General features: G+C 39.2%; 1 protein-coding gene across 1 annotated transcript in view; it reads left to right on the top strand.

The window, feature by feature from the left end:
- Positions 1 to 25,032, top strand: part of DACH1 (dachshund family transcription factor 1) — a 460,057-nt gene that overhangs the window by 407,368 nt on the left and 27,657 nt on the right. Inside the window, exons 9-11 of the mRNA XM_029912724.1 lie at positions 5,337 to 5,484; positions 11,527 to 11,670; positions 12,106 to 12,174. Coding sequence (XP_029768584.1) covers positions 5,337 to 5,484; positions 11,527 to 11,670; positions 12,106 to 12,174 — 361 coding nt within the window. The remainder of the gene's footprint in view (positions 1 to 5,336; positions 5,485 to 11,526; positions 11,671 to 12,105; positions 12,175 to 25,032) is intronic.

Raw genomic sequence — 25,032 nt, 5'->3', positions numbered from 1 at the left:
AACAATAAATAGCTATAACAATAATAAAATAAACAATAACATGCTCCATTGTTCTAAGCACTGTACAAAGACATAGGAAGACATAATCTGGAGATTAACAGATTTATTTGGGCATAAATTTGTTTTTTTACCCACGAAAGTTTATGCCCAAATAAATCTGTTAGTCCTTAAGGTGCCACTGGACTCCTCGTTGTTTTTGTGGATACAGACTAACATGGCTACCCCTCTGATACTTTTTCATTTTGTTTTCCATGTTTCTATTCTTAGAGGGATCCCTCAATGATCTTTCCTCTTGTCCTCCCTCTCCAATTCCAATGTTAAGGACCATCAACAATAAATGAATACATGGGAAAAATCATTGGGTGCAGCTAAGCAACATTTGTTGCAGGATCGAGGAAGGGGGTGGGATAATATGATTTAACTCACTTCTGTACTCCCTTAATCCTGGAATCATAATTCAGAGGCACCACGATTCTATCCTAGCCCTGCCTCAATGAATCTTTTATTGTTACACATGCAGGGATCACAGACATACCCCTACCCCTCCACCATATCTCCTACACCAGGGAATCCTCAGATGCCTACTGTGGGCAGCTTTCCTTCAGAAGCCATGCAAAGGGGCCAGTCGAAGGGGTGAGGATTTATCCAAAAGTATTACATAGAACATTACATTATTTTGATCTTTAAATGTGTAACCTCACTCCTCTGATGTACATCTTTTCAAATGAATCAAACACACTAGCTAAAGCATAGGATCGTGATGCTTCTGCTGATATTATACTCAGTAAAATTAATGCTGATGTTTAAATTTCTAATTGGGTGCCAGATTAACCATCGCATTGTAACGAATGGGGAAGTTCACTCCTCTGTCATAGCTAATGTTTTTGTCTTGGTGTATAGAAATAGGAAGACAGCTCTTCATCAGTTCACATTCAAACAGATACCTTCACAACCAAAAGTACTAGAAACTATGTTTTGAAAGTTAAATTAAGTGATGTGGCCGCACAGCAATGCTGTATTACAATATTGTAATAATCTTCAGTAATAGTAATATTATTTTGAGCTTTAGGGTCTGATTCTGCACCCCATATTTAGTACTTTCGATTGTAACTGTAGCATACAGTAGCACTCTTGTTAAGAATCCATTTTAAAGATGAACAAAATGGCTTTTAAATAGTCTCTTGATACAATTAAAATAGAAATATACGAGAAGATTAAACTCAGTTATGAAAACAAAATAAAAGACTAGCTATAAACCTGGAAGTTTTCTGCACTGCAAATAAATATGAGTGAATACTGCAGAAAAATATTTGCAAGCGTTACATCAAACAAAAGCCACAGCTTTGCTTCAGCAGTTTTTGCAGCCCTTTTTATTTGCTTTGTGCAAAATTCAAAAGAGTGAAATTTTCTTCCCAAGAATATTAATGGACAGGGAAAGTCACATATACTTGTGCGAATATGCATTTGCCAATGTATTCATCCTGGAGTTATTCAAAGAAAGCTCTTTTGGGTATCATCTATTGAAAGAGCACAGAAACAATGTCATGTGACTTAGGTTACGACTCAAAAGAGCAAATAGTGAATTACAAATAGTCAATACCCAAAGCATTAGTCATGTTGAATAGTTAGCAAGCAATCCAAAGGCAGATATATATTTTGTAAATCATTCATCGGATAATATTTAATAATGCACAAACATGTAAAAATCAAGGTCTGTTCATGGATAATTTGCAGACTAAAAAAGGAGCAAAGTTCTTTCAATAAATTGTTCACTGTCTTCACCCAGCCTCTGCTGCAATCATGTGTGTCAGTATAAAGCCTCAGGTGCTCACACACCTCTATTCTCAATGCCACAAGTTAAGAATGGAGTATACACTCCAACTTTATATTTTCCATCATTTAGTGGGTTGTCTTAATTGTGTTCTTGTGTAATTGTTTCATATTTAATCCTAAGAAAGATATGTTACATAAAAAACATAGCAGATCTGAGAATAGATACAAAGAGCTTCTGCATGCCTTTTAGTTTCTACTAAAAGGATGTTATTTTTAAGAGTAATATATTTTTTGTTTATGCCAGCTTCAGAATTGATAACACAATATTAGTGCTTTCTGAAAAACAATAATGGGTGATTTTGGCCTTATGGCTTAAGACTATGATCAATATATATGATGGGAATTGTAGCCTGTCCTTGCAAGATCATGTACTCAGTTGTCCGATAGGATCATATTAGTTAGAAAAGGAAAGAAACCTAAACTAATAATTTTTGCTGGAGCATTTTTCTTGAAGAATTTATCACTGGGAAATATTTTTAAAAAATTAAACCAAATAGTGGTAGCTTATAAATCACCAGGAAGAAAAAGCAATTCTTTGTGAACACTTACTATTTTTACATTAAAGTTAGAAAATGTATTAACAGTGGCCTAAAGGAGAAGAATTATACTCTGTTAGAAGTCTTGCTCCAGTTTATCCTCACTACATTCATACTGTATTAAAAACAAATATGGAACCTGAGCTTGTTCGCTACAATTATCATTATCCAACCTCCATAATAACTGGCCTTCCCTAACGAAAAATATTTTCTTTTAATTCATGTCTTGTGTTGCACTGTATTTCACATTATATTTGGCATCAAACTGATATATTGTCAGACTAGAGGATTACCCATAGCAAATCCAAGGTGGACATATTTTATTTTGTGTAGTCTTTTGCAAATGAACCACTGGGAAAATTCGCAGGATTTCACACAACTCTGAAATTACTATTACAGTTGTTGGCTCCAAGGTGTTTTGATGATTTTTAGATATTGTACTGATTAGTTGCCTTTCCCAGCCCCCAGCTGCATTGAATAAAGGCAGATATTGAATGTTTCCAGTATTTTTGCATTAAAACTGTCATTGGCAGCAACAGCACTTTTGCATATGCATCAGTTTGGCTCCAGTGCAGATTTTTGTTCACATTGGACGCCTACTGATGTGCACTAATTTGACTTCTAAAAATGGAACTTAATTTTGTATAGCTTATAAGTAGTCCCTAGTGGGTCTTGGCTCCAAAAAAAGCTAATATTTTTCAGACATAATCAGCAGCAATAAGTAATGTATTGCCATTAGATACATTAGCAGCAAGTGTAAAAAAAACCAAAAAGGGTTTAGGAGAGGTGTGATGCAGAAATTCAGTGGAAATGTAATATGCTCTTAGCAGCTTCATATTTTGCACAGGTTCTTAATATAAAATTACACACATCAGCGTTACAATTTAGCATTATTCTCCATGTTTATTCATAATGATTGTTTCATATTTAAAGAACACCAAAATATTGTGTTTTGTCAGCCAAGGACAATGATAGTGTAATAGTAATTTATTTTAAACTGCTACTGATAATACAACCAATCAACACATTAAGTGGTGCCAACATTGGCATCTTGCTAAATAATCTCTAGGCTTTGCACTGACAGTACATCTTTCAAAGATAAGTCAACAAGAGCAATCAGAGCAGAAAATTAGAATTTGGTTTCTTAGAATTAAAATACAGCTAAACTAAAGTTTTAATTGGGGTGATCTAAAAGGGCACTTGATGTAATGATCTCTTTCATTTGATACTAATTGTTTGTTCCTGATGAAGAAGAAACATGTACATGAATGTTGCTGAATTGAGTAAAGATGGCAGTTGCCTTAGCTGCTAGATTTTATTGTTAAACAAGATGAATTGTCACAGTGAGGGAGAGGGTTGTCTGCACCTTAGAAATTCTTTGTCTATTTATTTTGCATCAAGGGGAAACTTTTTGTATAATTTCACCTGATTTGGGGTTATGAGTGATTTGGGTGATTTGCATGTTCTGGGCGGAGATAAATGGGAGGAGTTGAGAATATTCTAGATTTCAACCGTTTGCTGAAGTAAGAGGAGAACATTGATTTAAAAAAACACAAAACCTCTTGTTTACTGCCTCATTTGAATTTCTCGTTGGTTCAGAAGTATCTTTCATGTGAAAACTGTTTGGGTTGTCTGAAGGAAAAATTATTTCTTGTTTTAAAAAATTGGGAAAAAATTCCAGATATATGTTAAAAAATTAAAAATAAGACTCTGGAAGGGGTCTATTATCACTATTTGCATTTATTTATTTGTGTTTGTTTGTTTTGTTTTGTTTTATTTTAAACTGTACTTAATTTTGAACATGTCTATTTAATTTTATATTTAGTCCGATAGAGTTTTGTTTGGTAGCATTTTTAACTTCTTTTCAAGAGGACTATTACAACTTTTAAACATATTGTTATGCAATTTCGTTATCTTTAGGTTGATAGAGATTTTCAAAATGTGGCCTGCATAAACAAATTTATGCATAAACAAATTTGTGTGCACAAATAACATAATATACATGCCTATAAAGTGCATCATGTTCCCTGCCATGAGAACTTTACAATTGGAGGACCTCCCATTAAGTGCTGAGTTCTCTCAACTCTTACAGACTTCAGTGGGAGTTGTGTGATAATACCATAAGGGATTAGGCCCTGAATTAGACAAGATATGAGACAACAGTTTAGGTAAGAGTGGGTATGAGGAGCATTGAGAAGAAAATGGGATGGACTGTTAAAATGGGTTTAAAAGAGGGATTTGAAGAAGGTCTTGATAGACTCTGACAATGGGAAACCTAGTGGAACAAGCTTGCAGTTTGTCCTTTGCCTGACCAGGGAGCTGGCTCTTTGGGACCGGTACTGTCTCTCAGTATGTATCTGTAGAATGCCTAGCACAATCAGGACCTGATCTCAGCTGGGACCTCTGGGGCTATTTAAATACATATCATTATTATTAATAATAACAGTAATGAGCAGGGTAGCTTGGTGATGTGCTGCTTTATTACATCCCTACTTGAGCTCCCATCAGGTAGGCTCATATGGAGGTCATTGCAGAAATTAAAGAAGCCACTTTCTGGAAGAAAGCCCAAAGGGAACTTTGAGGCAACCTCCCCTTTAGGAATGGTGCCCCTCACTGTTGTGGGGTGACACCATTGCATTTTAATCTTCAGGAAGAATAAATCTAGCTCTGTAACTTATATCAAGTATACACAAAGGATGTGTTGAGTGCCTTTGAAAATTTGGCCCCATGTGTTTTTACATATAGCTTGTCCACCTGTTTGACTGTGTTTCAGTAAAAATGTGCTGCTGATAATAGGAAGGCTTATTAGGCTGTTATGTGCACCCACATAACCGTGACCTGGCAGCAGGATTATTTTATACTTAAAATCTCTTATATCTAATCAAGAAAATACAACAGAAGTTAATGTATTATGTCCGCTGTTTTACATTTCCAAACTTTGCAATGTTCAACTTCATCTTTGAACAGGGCCTATTAAAGGTTGCCATAGACAATGCCAGAGCTCAAGAGAAACAGGTCCAGCTGGAAAAGACGGAGCTGAAGATGGAGTTGTTCAGGGAACGAGAACTGAGGGAAACTCTTGAAAAACAGCTGGCTGTGGAACAGAAGAACAGAGGTATTTTACAAACGCTCAGAGTTTTTTTTATAAGCAGACATAACCTCTTTATAATTTATTTATTCAAGAAAGTTTAATTCTAATACAATATCTTGTTTTGAGCAAAGCCCTTCTTTTTACCTCATTTGATAGAGGAAGCTATGTGACTGGCCTGATTTTGCACAGTGGGCTTTGAACTCAGGACCCTCCCAGTTTTCAGCTCTTTGCTTGAATCCCTTTTGTTTCTACATATAATTAAGGTTTAAAAACATTCATTTAATTATTAAAAGCATGAGAGTGATAATGAATAGATTTGTTGCTTGATATAAAATTGAGCTTTGAGAAACTATGTTCATTACCAGGTGGGGCACCCAGTTAATTCAAATTAATGGTCCCAGAGCCAGGGCTCTAGTCTGAGCCCGGATGTCTACACTGCAGTTTTTAGCTCCACATCCCAAGCCCTGTGAATCCCAGTCAGATGGCATGGACGGACATGGGTGTTTTATTGCAATAGAGACGTAACCCTAGACTTTAAAGCAAGAAGGGACCATCATGATAATCTATTCTGACCTCCTGCACATTGCAGGCTACAGTACCTCATCCAGGGCCGGCTCTAGGTTTTTTGCTGCCCCAAGCAAAAAAAATTTTGGCTGCCCCCCCTGCACCCTCCTGCCGCCCCAGCCCTGGGTCACTGGTAACTCGCTCCCAGGGCGGGTCATTCAACAGGAATTTTGGATGTGCACAGATCACAGACAGGATTGGTTCCCATATGGTTACAGAACTGCAGTAAAGTGGAACAATTTTCAGCTTGTGTGATTGAAGGCTATCTGGATGCATATTATAAGACTGTCCTACATAAATGAGGAAAAGTTGAGGTGCCTTTATTATTCTTTTGTTCCATTCTTTGTTTATATGGGGAATGTGCCAATGCAATATCACTGTCTTCCTTTTAAACAAATAAAACTAAAACTTAAAAATAAAATAAAATAATAATAATAAAAAAGCAATGGCTGTTGAAAATAGCAATTCCAGTCCTAATAACCACTGGGAAGCATTTCTTGCTCAATTTATTCTACTTTTTCTACAGCAAGTTACAGTGGATCAGTATATTTGATTTGGGAGAAATGAAGTAACAGCTGCCCAAATTGAGCTTGAGCACTTCTGAATTTTGAGGGTGTTCAAATCTGGAAGGCAGGTGCTGGATTCCCTTTCGGAATATTAGCTAATTCGGGAAAAGAAAAGTCAATTTCTGCTTCCATGGCTCAGAAGTGTAAATCCTCCTACATGCCTGGTACTGTATCTAAAACTGCCCAGTTTAGTAGAGCCTCCCCTCCCTTACTTTTCATTTTAAATTCTAGTGGGATCCACGTACCTGCCTTGCTAGGCTTCAGATAGAGAGGTGCACTGTCCATTTAGTCCACCCAATTCTTTCTTTGGGGGAGAGCCCAGGGCTGGGGCGGCATGAGGTGCGGGTGCGGGGGGCGGGGGAGGAAGAGCCCAGGCTGGGGCAGCAGGGGGGTGCAGGTGGGGGCCAGAGCTGGGGCAGCAGGGGGTGTGGGCGGGGGGAGCCCAGGGCTGGGGTGGGGGCGGCAGAAAACCTAGAGGTGGCTCTGTCCCTACCATTTACAGCAAGCTGCAGCATGAGGTTTCAGTTCCACACTCCTTTCCCCTCCCTTTCCTGATAATTTCGGCCGAGGGAATGCTGGGAAATGTAGTTCTTTCCCTGCTCCAGGGCTGGCTCTATAGGCAGGGAGCTAACCAAGGAACTACAGCTCCCAGGGCTCCCTGTTGGTTCTCAGCTCCCATGCTGGATTCTTGCGCCCCTGCAAATTTGCTGCCCCAAGCACCTGCTTGCTTTGCTGGTGCCTAGAACCGGCCCTGACCTCATCCAGTGCCCCCAGTCATAGGCCCTGGCTGAGTTACTGAAGTCCTCAAATCTTGATTTAAAGACTTCAAGTTAAAGAGAATCCACCCTTTACTATAGTTCAAACCAACAAGTGTCTGATGCCCCAGGTTGCAGAGGAAGGCAAAAAATCTCCAGGGTCTCTGCCAACCTGACCTGGAGGAAAATTCCTTGCTGATATCAAATATGGCAATCAGTTAGACTCCAAGCATGTAGGCAAAACCTATCCGCCAGATACCTGGGAAAGAATTTTATGTAGTAACTCAGAGTCCTCCCCCATCTCTAGTGATTGGTATTATTTGCTAATAGCAGTCATGGATGGGCCGTATGCCATTGTAGGCAGTCTCATTTTCCCATCCCTTCCATAAATTTACCAACTTCAGTCTTGAAGTCAGTTAGGTTTTTTATCTCAGTGCTCCCTTTGGAAGGCTGTTCCAGAACTTTGGTCTTCCGATGGTTGGGAAACCTTTGTCTAATTTCAAGTTTAAACTTATTGATGGCCAGTTTATATCCATTTGTTCTTGTGTCAACATTGACCCTTAACTTAAATAACTCCTTTCCCTCCCTGGTGTTTATCCCTCTGATGTGTTTATAGAGAGCAATCATGTCTTGCCTCAGCTTTCATTTGATCAGGCTAAGTGAGACAAGTTCCTTAAGTCTCCTCTCATAAGGCAGGTTCTCCATTCCTCTGATCATCCTAGTAGCCCTTCTCTGCACCTGTTCCAATTTGAATTCATCTTTCTTAAACATGTGAGGCCAAAAATGCACACAGTGTTCCAGATGAGGTCTCACCAGTCACTTGTATAATGGTAAGAATACTTCCCTGTCTCTACTGGAAACACCTCGCCTGATGCATCCTAGGATTGCATTAGCCTTGTTCATGGCTGTATCACATTGGCAGAACCTAGTCATCCTATTATGGACCAATACCCCCAGCTCTTTCTTCTCCTCTGTTAATTGCAGCTGATAAAATAAGAAATCTCTGTGCAGCAGCTTGAACAGAGGACATTTGGATTCAAAATCAGTAGTTTTATACCTTGAACTAAACTGAATCCCATTACTATCACTGTAATCTTATTTCATGCCTCTCTCCACTAGAGGGTGCAACTATAACACAATGAATTTCCCTTTTAAAAAGAGGAGAATAAATAATTGAAGGCAATAACTATTAATAATAATCATGAGTGTGCATAGAGTCTTCACTATGACTATTGACTAGCATATTAATTCAGTACAATTACATGACTAATACTATATAGATCACTTTTTTTAGTGGATCTCAAATATTTTTTTATAAACACTAGCCAGTTCTATGACTCGTGATACCTCTGCGAGACAGAGAGTATACCTGTTTTACAGATAGGCAAACTCACACACAGTAGAGGGGTTAAGTGATTTCTCCAAGTTAGACACTGAGGAAAACTACATGATAGTCCCCAATTTTGTGCCAGGTACTGAAAAAAATGACTTGTATTGTCAGCATTGTCCACTGCATACTCTTCTACTTTGTACCACTCTAATGACATTATTTTTCCTGGTATAAGAAGCAGGGCCTAAGGATGAGGGGATATGATTGCTCTCTAGAAATACATCGGAGAGTGAAAAACTACTTAAGCTGAAGGATGGTGTTGGTACAAGAACCAATGGGTATAAGATGGTCATGAAAAAAATCAGGCTGGAATTTACAAGAAGGTTTCTCACCATCAGAAGGGTGAGGTTCTAGAACAGCCTCCAAAAGGAGTTGTGGAGGCAAACAACATAACTAGTTTTAAGATAGAATGGAACAGTTTTATAAGTGCGCTTGTAGGATGGGGTTGCTTTTGATGGTAGGGTCTCACTTCCTGTTTATATCTTATGTTTCTAAAGCTCATGCTTCAGGGCTTCAAACAGTCACCTGGAAGGGGCAGGAAGGGATTTTTACCTCACTGTGTATTCTGGGGGGGGTGGGGGCGGTATTTTTGGTCTCCTTCCTTTGAAGCATCAGAGATGGCTACAGTTGAAGATGAGACATTGGATATGGACAGCTAGGGTATTGGTCATTCTCCCTCTCAGGTGCTTGGTTGGCTGGTTGGCTCACATGCTCTGGGTCTAACTTATATGGGGTCAGGAAGGAATTTCCCCCAGGTCAGATTGACAGTGACCTTGGGAGTTTTTTGCCTTCTTCTGCAGTGTGTGGGTGTGGGTCACTTGCCACGATTATCTGGGTATATCTCACTTAAGCATTTCCCTGCTATTGCAGGAGCCTCAGGCACTGGTGCATGCTGGTCCCTCCTTTTCACTCCCTGTGACACATAATAGTTTAGTCTCCTGTGGGCTGCAATATTTTGTCTAATTTCAGTTGTTGGGTTTAATATGTGGGTGCTGGGTGGTGTTAGTGGCCTGTGATATGCAGGAGGATCTGGTGGTCCATTCTGGCCTTAAATTCTATTTCTGTATGATGTATGGGATTTGGCACTTAGTGGTGGTACACAGTAAAGCCAAAAAAATGAAGGGAGGGCCCCATTTCTCTGTATCCATCTGTTGTCTCTTGTCTTATACTTAGTCTCTGTCCCCAAGAGCTTGCAATCTATCTTTTTGTTCTGTCTAGCACAATGGAGTCCTGTTCCATGATGGGGGCTCCTAGGCACTATAGTAATACCTATAATAGTAATAATAATTAAGAATTAATAATGTAAGAGAAGGAGTGGCCTTACATTCTGCTGTAAGAGGAACAGAACGGACTAGGAGAGAAGAACAAGGGAGATCATTTTAAGAACACATTTTTGCATTAAAGACATTTAAAAACACCTGTAGACTTTTCTGCTATTAGTTTTCCATGTAAGCAATTGTCCTTTCCGAAAAGAAGTTGCACAGACATTAGTGGAATCATTAATGGGAGCGGAGAAGGTCCACAAGACAATGTCTCTAGTATGATACAAGTAAAAGCTACGGAATATAAATATATGTTCCCTGTCACGTACAGCTCATATCCCTTTATATGAATCCTATTTTTTCTGATCTTCAGTGTTAGGCAGCCTCCTCCAATGTCTACCTATTGTTGATTGAGTTAATGCGACAGAAACCTATGTTTACTTTATCCCCACTGATCTAAATATTGCAGGTGTCTCTGGGAACATCAGTTAACTGAGCTGCTACTGTATATAATACAGTGATGCTATTTTTTTGGTCTTGTTTACTGTATCCTTTCCTTCTAATCTGTATGTTGGCCAGTTAGTGACTCCTCTGGGTGTAGTGTTTGATCAGGTAGTAAAACTAGGATAATATCTCTTTTATGAGAAACTACACAATAAGACTTTGCTAATTCTGTCTCTGTCTGCTATGGTCACATCTACAGTGTGTCAGCCATGATGTTTGCTTCTCATTTATTAAAGCCACTTGCAAACTATTTATAATGAAAATATTAAAACCATGAAACTACTCAAGATGTATTTCATTCAATTTTGTATAACATAAGATGATAAAATCTATTCTCATTTATTAGTGGTATATACTAAAAACTGTTCTGTGTAGTTGATGCTGCACAAGATATGTTGTGTTGCAGAACTGTTCACTTCATCAGAGGTTTGTTGTAGCTTGGACTGGTAAACAGAACTCATTGCACTTTACACTGCTACACCAGAGACCTCAGTTCTGGAATCAGGCTCCCTGAGTTCTGTGACACACTGGTTTTAAACCCTGTGAATGTGAGCTGGTTAGAAACATTTAGAAAATGAGGATTTGTATTGAATTCTATGTAAAAGTGCTGATCGGGTGGTACTTTTAAGGCCTAATTCTGTAAGCCCATCACATGCAGATCTCCAGCTGAAGGGATATCTGGGTGCGGAGGGCTCCCAGGATTGGGAACTTAATGTTTAATTTCATAGTACCCTTTATTTTGTTAATGTTTTTCCATACATTTCCATCAGTTACCTAATTTCCACTTTACTACAGGATCCAGTGCTGACATGCAACAAAGATCAGGGTGCTTTTTTGCAGAATTTAGGGTCAGTGTGTTACACACCCTCTTTCTTGCTAGTAATTGGGGGTGTGGCATCAGTGGTAAGGGAGGAGACAGATGATAGTGACCCAGCTATATTATTTTTAGGAACCCATAATAAGTAGTAACTGTGTAGCCAAAATCTCAGAACCAAATGTGAACGCAGTGATTTCCCCCCCCCCAGCAATAATTCAGAAAAGGTTAAAGAAAGAAAAGAAGGCAAAGAGGAAATTGCAGGAAGCGCTTGAATTTGAGACTAAGCGGCGGGAACAAGCAGAACAAACATTGAAACAGGCAACTTCAACAGACAGTCTCAGGGCCCTAAATGGTAAGAATTCAGCTTTTTGCTTTTCCTCAATTCATGTGCTGAAATAAGTTGTTATATTTCTCACAATTATTTTTGTGGTGCAGTGGGCCAAAACTCCCTTTTGTCTTCCTCCATTTAATTGCTTCTCTAGTTGTTGTGATGCTTTTTTTGTACAGTATGTGTGAGCAAATATTACTTCACTGGAGAGAATGCCCAAACTAGAACAATTTTACGTTATTAGCTTGAGAAGTCAATTCTTTGTTTTTCTCCCTGCTTAAAAATCTATTCCTCATTAATCTTCCCAGTCTAAAAAAAATTGTCCTGGCCTCCAGTCATTGTTCAACATTAAAAAAAAAGGTTGATTGTATTGTAATTCAGCATTGGAGCAACAGGCTGTAAAAAAGGCTATCGGAGTCAAATGAAATATGTGTCAGTCTTACCTTTCTGTGCTTCTAGACTCTCTGACCCCAGAGATAGAAGCTGACCGCAGCGGGGGCAGAACAGATGCTGAAAGGACAATACAAGGTAGGCATTTGCAAAAGGCTATAAATCTAGATCTTACTATATGAGTTTTTCCTCCACTTTAGCCTCTTATTCAAGCATGTAGCTTACCATCTGGGCCACATCAAAACAAGTTCAAACAAGGTCAAGTTCATCTTGCTTGTTTATAAGAGAGAATTCATTCTGTGCTGATAGATTTTCTTTAAATTAACAGGTCAATTCTGTTTATATAAAGCGAGTGAAGAGGAATAATTAATTTGAAACTATGCTGGATTGAATCTTAGCCACACTGAATGCATTTTTTTGAATGTGTATAGTCACGTCTAGGATAATAATGTTTCTTAAGGTATATTTGAAACACTCTGAGCCTTTTAACCATACCAATGAAAACCTGGATTAACCTATGGGTAATATTCAAGGTGTGCTGAAAACTTCATAGCTAATATTCAGTGGCAGTTACTGCAAAGTGTGTTTCAATAAGCTACTCCAAACATTAACAATAAATAAAACTGTGTATTCCCCTCTTGGATTTTTCATTTGCCAAATGTTCCATATCCCATTATTTGCATTTTAATAAAACGAATCTGCTGAGTAAATTTATACTTGGAATACTAAAGGGAGCCATATTACTTCCTCTGTGGAGCTAAATATATATATTGCAAACAGCAAGATATTAGTAAAGAACAAATTCTGAAGGTAGCATTTATGTTATAATGTCATCTATAGTCAGTAAGCTAACTCTACCAACATGAATACTAAACAACAGAAATAGCATTTGTTTTCAATTGTAAATGAAGGTGCATTTTTCAAAGGCAAGCCTAAAATGATTAGCTGCAGTAATCTCTCTCTCTCAATTGTCTTTATTTTGCATTTTAAAGTCAATCATCTTAATTGTATCATTTGACATCTTTTTGTCTGTTTCTTAATCACTTTTTCTAACCCTAAAGGGTTGTGGCAAACTTTCCACAAAGAAGGCATTGGCAATATATTCAAAAGGCAAGAAAGCTTAATTTAATACAACAAGTTCAAACAAATTTAAAACAGACAGGAAGTCCTTACAGAAATGTATATGCATATTACACACAAAAACATGTTAAAAGTTATGGTTGCAAAGTCAAGCACTCAAAAGTTAGGAAATGCCACAGTTAAAGTTGCATGTGCAAGTTAAATTGGGCCCTGTTGTGTGTATGCATTATGATACAGTCTTTAACATGATCAAAATCTGTATTTTCCATTGAACCTTGCCTCATTCAGTGCACAGAATGGAGAGTACTTACTCAAAGAGCAGGTAATCAATATTTTATGTTATCCACCTTTTGCAACATGTGACCCCATATCTTATTTACTGCACACTATTCAAAACCTGTTGTGGAGACAGAATTGTTCATTTCCTCATGTGGCTTCTCTGTCATGCTTATCAATATAGAATCTGAGTGCTTCACAGATTTATCCTCACAACTCCCCTGTGAGAGGAAGGGGTTATATTATCCCCATTATAAAGATGGAGAGCTGAGGAACAGAAAGTTTTAGGCTCTGTCTATACCAGGGGTAGGCAACCTATGGCATGTGTGCCGAAGGCGGCACGTGAGCTGATTTTCAGTGGCACTCACACTGCCCGGGTCCTGGCCACCAGTCTGAGGGGCTCTGCATTTTAATTTAATTTTAAATGAAGCTTCTAAACATTTTGAAACCTTATTTACTTTACATACAACAATAGTTTAGTTATATATTATAGACTTCTAGAAAGAGACCTTCTAAAAAGGTTAAAATGTATTACTGGCACGCGAAACCTTAAATTAGAGTGAATAAATAAAGACTCGGCACACCACTTCTGAAAGGTTGCAGACCCCTGGTCTATACTATACTCGCTTATGTCGGAATAACTTGTGTCACTCAGGGGAGTAAATAAATCATCCTTCAGAGTGACATAAATTACTGATGTAAGCACAAGTGTGGACAGTGCTATGTCCTCGGGAGAGCTTCTCTTGCCAACATAGCTTTTGCCGCTCACGGAGGCTGAAATAGTTAAGCGGATGGGAGAGCTCTCTCCTGTCAGCTTACAGAGTCTATATTAGAGAGCTTACAGCAGCACAGCTGTATTGGTACAGCTGCACCCCTGTAAACGCTAGTGTAGCTGTAGCCTAAGCGTACACTAGATTTGGGTGCCCAGTTTGAGACAATGGTGTCTGATTTTTTAGAGTACTCCAGTTTTTCTTAGCACTTTATCTGTTCAAAGCTCAGCTTCCATTCACTTGAGGTGTAGCTGTGAGCGCTCAGCCCACAGGTATCAAGTTGGGCATGCATAAAATGAAGAACATATAATTAATGGCCACCTGTGAATAGTTTAGTTTAAGAGCCTTGTCAACATTATATAGGAACTCCGTGGCAGATGCGGGGATAGAAACCTATTCTCCAGGGTGGCATTCATTTTTTTTAATTAGGAGACCATCCTTTTCCTTTCAGCAATTCCCTATCACTTTCTAACTTCTGCAATAAACGAGGCTGAGGTCCTACAAATAACAGTCTGCTTTAGTACAGAACATTGACTCTTCCCCAGAACACTGTCTATCCTGAATGAAGGAGTCCCATGATAAAACTAGTATGTGATCATGTAATAAAAGACTGTACTATAATGCATACACTTAACTCTGGCATTTCCTAACTTTTGAGTACTTGACTTTGCACCCTTAACATTAATTTAAATGGTGGAGGGAGAAGGTAGGGTTATGTGTAATTTCCTAGGCTTTTAAAAAAGCAAACTGAAACAACAGAAATTCCATCATGTGGCATCATATTAGCACTCACATGGTTCATCAGCAGGGTTGGAAGCTTCAGATCCACCGCTACCTGAGCTAGCTGATAGTAGTAGTAGTCATCATCTATGTGGACCTACCACAAGAGAAGAATGAAATGCACACTTTGCCAGTAGGTTTCACAGATATTTACTGACCACAGAGGAATGTTGAGAGTCAGGAATTTTGGATTCAATCAGGGTGGACTGATTTAAATCACCAGTTTTAATCAAAATGTAAATTAACATGCAGGAAACTTTGATTTAAATAATAGATTTTAGTAATTTTTTGTATTTATACATTTAGTTTTATTCATAAAGAAAGGTTGGTTTACAACCATTAAAACATGTTGATTTGCTCTAAATATAGTGTTCTGGAATCTATGAACCTATGAACTTTGCACTACATTTGGTGCTTCTTTTTGTTAACCAGAAGGATACACTATATCTATATACATTTATTTAAGCAATTATATACCTTAACATACAATTATTCAAATTCTTAATATTCACATTTTTAGTTATTTTAGAAAATGGCAAATGATGTATTTCTTATTTACTGGATGATGATTATTTTTTGTGGTTTGTGTCAAGCTCTATTTGGATGGAAATTCAAAATCAATTAAAATGCCCTAAAACAGCATTTAAAATTTATTTATTAAATAAAACTAGCTTAAATATGCTGTAACCATAAGGAAAAAAGTTTTGAAAAAAGTTTATCAGGACATATTTGGAATTTAAAACTGATTTCTTAACCAAAGGAAGAACTATCTGTAGTTAGTGAACTGAATTAATTATATCTAGTCACCATGTCCTTCAAGATTTTAGAACCTAGTTTTTACTAGTAGATTGGAAGATGAAAACAAGCTTTCCTGATTTTTCAACTTCCACTTTGTTTTAACTTTGAACTAGGTGTAGTTGAACTGAACTAGTAGAATAAACTGAAATGAAAAAAAAAATCTCTCTTTACATGCAGAAGAGGGTTCTGCTATCAAAAGCTGGCTTAGCATTTCAACAAACTCTGGTTCCAGGTACTTAGCCAATAACTACCATTGGTTCAGTGATCAGACTTTCTTTAAAACATGGCAGCAAATATGTAGTACTAAACAGTATTTTTTTATTTAATTTAAATTATTTTAAGATTATGAATAATTTAGGTCTTAACATAGATTGCCATATTCAAATTTAATTTTAAATGCATTTATTTTTTAAAATGCATATTTAATTGAAATTTAAAAATCTGATTTAAATACATCTGATTTATTTTTTTATTATTCAATTATTATTTGTCTAAACATTATTGGTTTGTGTCCCCCCTGGATTCAATTCCAGGTTCTGGAGGGGAATTTTCTCTAGTGGTCACAGAGACTTTTGCCCTGTTCCCATTGGCTGCAGAGCCTGGGGAGGGCACTGAGGCCATGGCCCTACCTGGCCCACCACAGCCCAGCTTGGAGCAGGTGCTCCGGTGGCGACAGGGACAGGAAGAGGGCAGGGGTGGGGCATTGCATTGGGAGGGCCCCAGCTGCACTCTGTGGCGAGAGACAATGGGCTGAACAGGGGGATGGGTTAGCCCTGTGAGACAGGAGCCATTGTGGGGTGAGTGCAGGCCCCTTGGAGCCTCCTACCCCTGGGTGCAGGACCCAACTCCCACCACCACCCATCTGACCTCCCTACACACTTTAAATGACACTCTGCAGCCCTTTCCTGTTCCCCTCACGCTTGACCCCTTTTCCCCGTGTCCCCTCTGGCTCATTTTGCCAGTCCTATCTCTCCCTGCCTCAGCTCCTCATCCTAGTCTTCCTTTCCCCTCCATATCCAGTCTCCTTCACCAGCCAATCCCAATCTCTTTCCTCCCACACACGGGCTCCTTTTCCCAGTCTCCAGGCCCATCCATTCCCAGTTCTCCTGCCCTGGATCCTCTCCTGATCTCAGTCTCAGCATCCCCGCCTCCATCTGGCTCTTAGTCTGATGTCAGGGTATCTCCTCCATGCATTGGCTCCCAGTCTCCCTCCTGTGCCATTCTGACCCCATTTTCCACCCCATCCCACCTCTAAGTCCCAGCCTCCCTTGCTCAGCCATTCCCAGTATCCACCCATCTTAATATTTCCCAGTACCAATCTTCCCCACGGGCTTCTTGTCCCAATCTACTTCCTCTGCTGCCTCTTCCCTCCCACCCCTATCCCAGTCCAGCTCTTGGTAGTATGGATGGTACAATTGCCATTTTATCAACAATCATTATTTTTTTAAATTTTCAATATTGAATATGCTGAGCTAGGCAAACAAAACGGGGATTCTATGGGGAAGCAAGATAAAACTAATACAAATTTTGAAATATCTAGTGCAATTTTAGAAAAGTTTAGGCCAAGAACTTAGGCAAAAAATAAAAATAAGTTAAAATATAAAAAAAATCATTGCTGCTTATTCTAAAAATAAGTTGACAGTTAATTGGATCCTAATAAAAGGATATTGTCAACTTAAGAATCATATTTAAACCTGATTTATTTAAACTTGCCATTGTTGTGATTACCTTAACTGGGAGAGATCAGTTCATTTGTCCACAATCCTTTTCACTGTTGGCCCTATATAGACTTTTAGTCAGTTTCACACTGTTGTTTGTGTGGGTCTTTTACATAACAACAGGGGAAAGAAAAAACATTTTAAAAAACAGGAAAATGTAAAAGCACAAAAATTGGAAGAAGAAATTAAAAGCAGGTATAATACTTAACACTCCTTTTAATTCACTTTTTCGTTTTTGTCTAGATTTCAATAAGGACTGAAATCTATGGGCCTCAAACACACACACATATATTTTCTAATGACACACAGTCATATTAAACATTTTTTAAAAACTGGTGTCAACACTGGTTTTATGTGTTTTCTTTCTTGTTTTTGATTTTTAACAAATAATAAAGCAGGTTATCCTCTTCTTCATGCATATTGTAGGTTCACTAGATGCCTATGCCTAACTCCCAACCAGGTCTCCCAAGACCCCCTCATCCCACACAAAAAGGTACCATATAGAGAAATGTTTAACTTTTATATACTGTTTTGTTACCAGGCCTTTTGTTAAACAAGAAAACAATGAAATTTACTGACTCCCTTATTTTTTTGTTCTTCCTCAGAAATCTCTCTCTTCACTCCACTTTCTTTCCCTCTCTGCTTGCCTCTTTCCCCTCTAATGCATCTAATGCCTCTTTCCCCTCTAATGCATCTGTTACCCCTATAAATCTCTCCTTTCCCAACTTTCTTTCCCCCAGCCTTTTTTCTCCACTCCCAGTCAGCTGACACATAGCTCCTCCCAGTTCTCTTTCCTCACCCTTTCCAATATACATTATCGAAACCTGTTCCCTGCTAACTCTCGCCCCCTTCTGTTCACTTCATGCCCTTTTTTGTCTCACATGTTCTGGTTACCTATTCCCCAGCCTGTTCCCATTATTTGTCCTCTCTCCCAAACCTTTCCTGCTTTTTTTTAAGCTTTCCTCACTTGCCTCCTGCCCTTGAGGCTCCCTTCTCTCTCTTGCCTTCCTCATTTCTTTCCCATTTTCTACTGCCTCCATCAGTTCATCATTTGTTCCCAGTTCATCCTTTCCATTTGCAGATGTGATACTCAATGAAGATCATATGCCTTCTCAACCACTTCTCTGCCAACAATCCATCTTCTTTACCCTGGTGTCCCATAGTCTCAGGCCCATGATTTCCCTGGCCTCTCCAGATACCCCATTCCATTTCCTGAATCCCTCCTTTGCCCTCTGCTCATCCCCATGGCTTCCCTGCCTCAATTATTCTTTCAGTCTAGCCTCTCTTCCACTAATCCAGCTTCTAATGACAGCATGCTCTAGTTCCTCTTCTGGCTGCCAGTCTCTTCATTGCTCCAACTCCTGGTTCTGCAGCAAACTGACCTGCCGCCCCCCAGCAGACCAATTCTCTACCTTCCAGTGGATCTTCTGCCTCCCATCAAGCATACCTATCCTCTTCCTCCCCACACCCCCTAAAGCAGAGCAATTCTGTGTTTCCCAAATCCTTTCCAGCAAGCCAGTCTCCTCTCTCTCCCTTCATCCAGGTTCTCTAACATATCTGCAGGCTGATTTTCTGACCATGGGTGAAGGGATGCTAGAAATGGTTCCCAACTACTCTCTGACCCTGTGTAAGAAGGGAAGCTATCCTGTGCACGGAGTTCCCATCCAGATCTGGGCTCACTAGAGCATCTATCCCCCTCCCCGTGAACCCACAGTGGGGTTCTCATTGCCTGTCTGGGAAACTAGCTGAGTCTTCCCCCCACAGGTAGCCAGTGGGGGGCAATGCTGAGCAGTTGCAGCAGAGCAGAGAGAGCAGCTCCAACTCAGCACATTCCATAGTCACACAAGGAAGTAGTGCTCTCAGGGCTATGGGGCAGGCAGTGAGGAAGAAGTTGGGAAGGCAGTACCTCCTACCACCTCCTTGTTGTGATGAGCTTAGTGCTGAGCTTTGCTAGGAGCAGATTGATATTTTTAAGTAACACGCACTGTGGTTTTAAGCCACAGCTGGCATGAGGGGGCATGAGGTGGATGGGCCCAGCAGGAAATATTGGAGCAATGTACATGGTCGATCTACTCTTCGGTAGGCACAATACTGTTCAGAGCACCGAGAGGTTATTGCTCCTGCTGCACCCTTTGTTCAGATGTGTCATGTGTTTCTCAGACAGCTCTGGGCCCACTGGGGTTTTGAGTAACACCACCAGTATGAGAGGCTCATAGGACCATGTCCGGCCCCTTTGTGAGTGCCCATACAGTGCAAAGCCCATGCAGAGCAGTGTCCATGCAGTGTTCCCATACGAATCATCTGACAGAACTAATATGTTGGTGATTTAACTGTGCGTATCCCAGGTACTTAACACGTGCACTTTGCTGTTTAAATATTGGGCAGATTTTTAGGGCACAGGCTCTGCAAGCAGCTGCCACTAACATTAATGGGAATCATTTAGATAAGTCCTTAGTCTCTTGACTGAAAACATAACCTGAATTGTTTTCTGAACTCATCTGAAACTCTTTTAATCTATTATTAAACAACGAAAATGAGTGTAATAATCTCAGTAAATGAGCATTTATGTTTGATTCTTTTGCAAGATACTTGTCTTATGTTTGAAAAGTACACTTCTGAGATACCTGCGTATTTAAAAAAACCTGTCGTTGTTATATGTACCACATGCACATGATTGTATTTCTGATGTAAACATTTTGAGCAGGCATTTCTCAGTGCTTTACGGCATTTATTATGCCAAATATAAACCACGTTCAAAGAATATATTTAAGGTCACAAAGTCAAGCACTCAAAGTTAGGTAATGCCAGAATTAAGGATGTCCATACAACCTTAATTCAGTCCCCTTGTGCAAAGCATTTTGATATAGCCTTTAATTGACTGATCACGTACTATTATTTCCACAGAAACTTGACCTCATGCAGTGCACAGGATGGACAGTTCTCACTTAATGAGCAGCTATTCAGTATTTTGCTTTATACTCTTATTCAGTGTGTGGCTCTGTGCCTTATTTATTAACAGAAAAAAATAATATCTACCTCTTACATAGCAATTTGTATCAGAAGGTCTCAAAGTGTTTTACAAAGGAGGTAAATAAGTGGGAGCTGCCATCTGCCAAACCTATGGACGTGGCAGGTAAACAAACCGGCCCGCCCCGGCCCGCCAGGGTGCTTACCCTGGTGAGCCGCATGCCAAAGGTTGCCGATCCCTGCTCTAGTGCATTGTCTAGGTCAGTTTTAAAAATCAGCTTACATTGAAAGAACAAAAAGTTACTGAGATTTCTATGTGTTAGTGTTTGGTTTTTATAATTCACAAAGTTTCCAACACATCACTAGTTTCTTATAACAAGAAATACCTATTAGATATGGACTGCAAATATGTGCATTATTTGATCTGAATTATTTTAATATTTTGTTCAGATTAGTGAACCACCTCAAAGCACTACCTGATCACTAATCTCAAATGTTCAATCTATAGTTCTAGTCTTTTCTTCCTAAAATGTGTACATCTTAATTTAAATCTCTGTAGTCTGCTCAGGTACAATACGTACACAGTTTGATGTCTGAGATACAAAAGATTATTATTGTAGGTAATTTATCACAGATATTACTCTGGATCCCATCTCCTGACAATGCAAGATTGTTCTAATGATTTGTCAAGTCTAGTTTTAAATGTCCCAAATGATGGGGCATCCCCTTCTTTGCTTGTCCCACTGCTTACTAGTTTACTCTAGTAGGACATTTAACTAAAATGCCTTTCCTTAAAATCCTCCTTTGATTGATCTATTTCTTCCATCATTTCATCTATGGTGTCCACCATCTTTATTGAAATTACTGGCAATCTAAGGGCTTTGTCTTTAAAAGTTTGGACCCTCTACTTCCCTCAGCACCATGAATTACTTTTACATTAAAACCGTCTTCTCCCTGGGCTTCTGTGACTATGATATCCTTATATAAATTAACCTCCCATGCTCTTTTTGCATTTCTTCTGGTGGCACTTCTTCTTTCTTCTCTCTCTACTTCTCTGATGTGTCTCAAGTCACTGTCTCTATTCCACTCAGTTTCTCCCTTCTCTCTAATTCCAAGAGCAATTTCATCTGCTCCCATAGTTCCTTGAGGACAGGGTCGTTCATCTGTACAGTACAACACATGCCAATAATGGTATGTACATTGTGATATTGATTACTCCCTACGGAAAGAAAAAATCTGATTATTTTATTATACTTTCTTCCAAGTCTTTCTTGACTTTTCTCATACCAACAGTTTATAGTTACAGTAAATATATATCTCAAATAAATCATTTTAAAGTTCTGCTTTGGTATTCAGTTGACACTTCCTCATCAGCTCTGGAAGCTGTTGTGCCCTTTGTAGTACCACTTGTTAAGTACAACAAGTTTTTGTTGCTCATTCAAGGCAACCAGTATGGGACTTTTAGTAAAGAGGGGCTGGGGCTGAGTGCGACTGTGTTCCCGGTGTGCAACCTGAACTGTGGGACTGCTGAGTCCTCTGTCTCAGCAACCTTGGCTCCCTATCATACTGTAATGCTGTTGGCAAGCTACAAACCTCTGGCAGGTACTGCACTTACACAGACATCCACAGGCAAGGACAAACCCAACTGAGTTAAATGAATGCCTCTCCCAGCCATTCATGAACCAACAATAGCCAATTCCTCCCAACTTCCCAGACTTGTACCGTCTTGCCCTCGTCAGAAGCCTGACCGATGTAAGTTCATTACCCAGTCCACCCCTCCCTCGATTTGGAGAAGACACACACTAGCCCTTATAAACTGAGCTGAGATTTCCAAAGCAGTTTAACGAAAACACACTGTTTTGGGTAAAATAAAAAACAGATTTGTTAACTACAGAACAATAGATTTTAAATGATTATAAGTAGTAAGCAAAGAGATCAAAGTTGGTTACCTCAGAAATAAAAATATTTTTTTGCAATCTGAGTTCTATAAACTAAACAGGATTTGAATCAAGCAGTGTCTCACCCTGACAGATGGTATAAACCAGTCTAAGATCTTTGATACACAGGCTAGAACTCTCCTCCAACCCAGGACAACCCTCCCCAGTTCAAAGTCTTTGTCCTCCAGATGTTTTTCCAGGTGTGGAGTTGTGGGAGGGGGGGAATGAGGTCAATTCATGATGTCATTTCCCCCTTTTTATAGTTTCTTCCAGCTTTCTGGAAAGATCTATGCTTGTGAGATGGAGGTCCGCACCCATTGGTCAAGCAGCCTCCATTGTCTATGCACTCTCTCAGAGAAGTCTTCTGGGATGGTTGCTGGGCAAGTGGATTCCCCTTTAATGGGCTATCAGAACATCTGGCTACTCCATTGTTATACTTGAAAGGCTGGTTGTGAGTGTTCCCAACCTCACAACATATTTCAGTAACACACACATAGCAAAATTTCATAACTCCGCAAACAATGATAGCACATACAATCCAATAGGATATTAATGTTCAAGAGATAAAGACTTTTAAAATGATACCTCACAATGCATACTTTGTACAAAACATATCATAATTATATGACAGTGGAGAGTACAGGGCTTTCAGGCTGCTGCTTTGAGGTACAGAGTGCCACACTGGGGATTGCAGAAGTTGAGCATTTTGGAAGGGAAAATAAACTAGGATCTGGAAACAGAGCTCTCAGAAGCCTAGAAGGAACAGGAGAATTTTTTGTAGACATCGTGGATAACTTCCCAAGGAATCATCAACTGCTTCTTATGCAATGGCTGCTTGTGGAAACAAATAGCTGACTCATCCAGATCCATGCAGGTAGAAATGGGGTTTCCGATGAAGCAAAGGCAAAATAGTGGATGTCTTCTTCTTGAAGATGAATTTGCCTCAGAAGTTCAATTTTGGTTTGGAAGCTCCTCAGCAGGTTCTTCCAGTGTCTCAGACTTTCAACTGGACATAAGCTAAAAACCCATGGGACAAAAACTCAGAGGAAGGAGATTTGAATTTGGATCCATCTAATAGTGAAAACTTAAATTCCTGGGCATGGAACATCAGATCCTAGTATAGTGAGGACTCTTTGGCAACAACCTGACATAGAAGGGCAGTTCTTCCCAGCCTGACTTTCAGGTTTCTTCCTATCACTGGTTCTCAGATTTACGAAGTTCAGAGAGATCACTGAGCTCAATGCCTACATTTATAATTACCTATAGAAATCAAAAGGAGAGGGTTTGTAGCTTGACAGGATTCTTCAGTGTTGTCCTAGCATCTTTAGGTGAGAGCAGTGAATTAAGCTATGGGACAAATGTGAAAAAGGGAACAGAATGGAGCAAAGACGTCACAGTGGCCCTTTAGGGAGAGATACCTGCTATCTTGTTATTGATGCCAAAGTCTGTTAGAAAATTGGTGGATTTGTGGCAACGTATGCACATACCCTACTGAGTCTGAGAGGTAGAAGGGTGAATATATTCTCTCCAACTCTCCTCTCTTCTTTCTCATGGTGAATGGCAGACATAATATCTTAAAGTATGTTTTTATGTCAAAGACTGAGACTTTCAAAAGAGTCTAATAGAGATAAGTGCCCAAATCCCATTGATATCCCTTTAGCTCCTTTGAAAGTTCTAGTCCACATGATCCTTTTTTATTTGTGTTTAGTCTTCTTAAAGTTCTTGAGGATCAGGCCTGTATCTCATATGCAGTAAAATATACTTATAATGTTTTAATTTCATTTTGATTGTTAACTTAAACTTCAACTGCCTTTTGACTGCTGGGTGCAGGAGTTTGAACTAATGTCATGCTCTTTTTATTCATCTGTATAGAGCCATACACCCAATGAAATTATATACATCATAATAAATAACAGCATTAATTTCAGTACAGCACTTTGAATTACGGTAATTCATGTGCAGCAGTGGAAATTTCCCTGAAACTAAGTATTGTCACTGTAGCTTTGTTCCAATCCTAATGGGTGATTCTAGACTCCCAGTGAAAAGGTGAGACTAACAAACTATACCAGTTGGCTCATGAACTTTCAATGTCCTTGTTCACCTTCCCGGTGAACAGCTCTCTTCAGCTTACATTTTAAACAGAGGTAATACAGTAGATGATCAAGAAATCTCTTTCTAGTTTGCCTGTATTTTGTAATTGATCCCTGAATAGTCAGGAGGGAAAAATGCAGTAATTATGTACTTTACCTCACATACAGCATTTTTTCTTGACCAAGAATAAATACTGGAATTATCCTACAATACACAGAAACCAAACAATAATACATTTTTCTCTCCCCTGACACAGCAGTCTGGTATTTTGGCAGCTCTTCAACTCAAACTAATCAATTAAAGACAACATTGATTAAGTTAAACAAAAGGTGGTATTGATTGCAGGCAGTAACCTATAAATAGGCTATTGTTTCATAGTGTTCATAGGTCATTGTTAGCTACACCTTTAAACTTTAAACTAGACAATTGTGTTATTTATCACTTAAGAAAGCAAATGCTGGGGTTTTAGTTAATGCACAGTAACTTATATGCTGCACTGCATTCTAAAAGAGCCCCTTCATTCAGCCTTTCAGATATAAACTTTTTCACAATTCATTTAAAATGGCTGTGTACTGCAAT

Source organism: Terrapene carolina, unplaced genomic scaffold (assembly GCF_002925995.2).
Source record: "Terrapene carolina triunguis isolate 2854851 unplaced genomic scaffold, T_m_triunguis-2.0 Scaffold21, whole genome shotgun sequence".
NCBI lineage: Eukaryota > Metazoa > Chordata > Testudines > Emydidae > Terrapene > Terrapene triunguis.
Note: the sequence above shows the minus strand (reverse complement) of the source record. Positions and strands in the feature narration are given on the sequence as shown.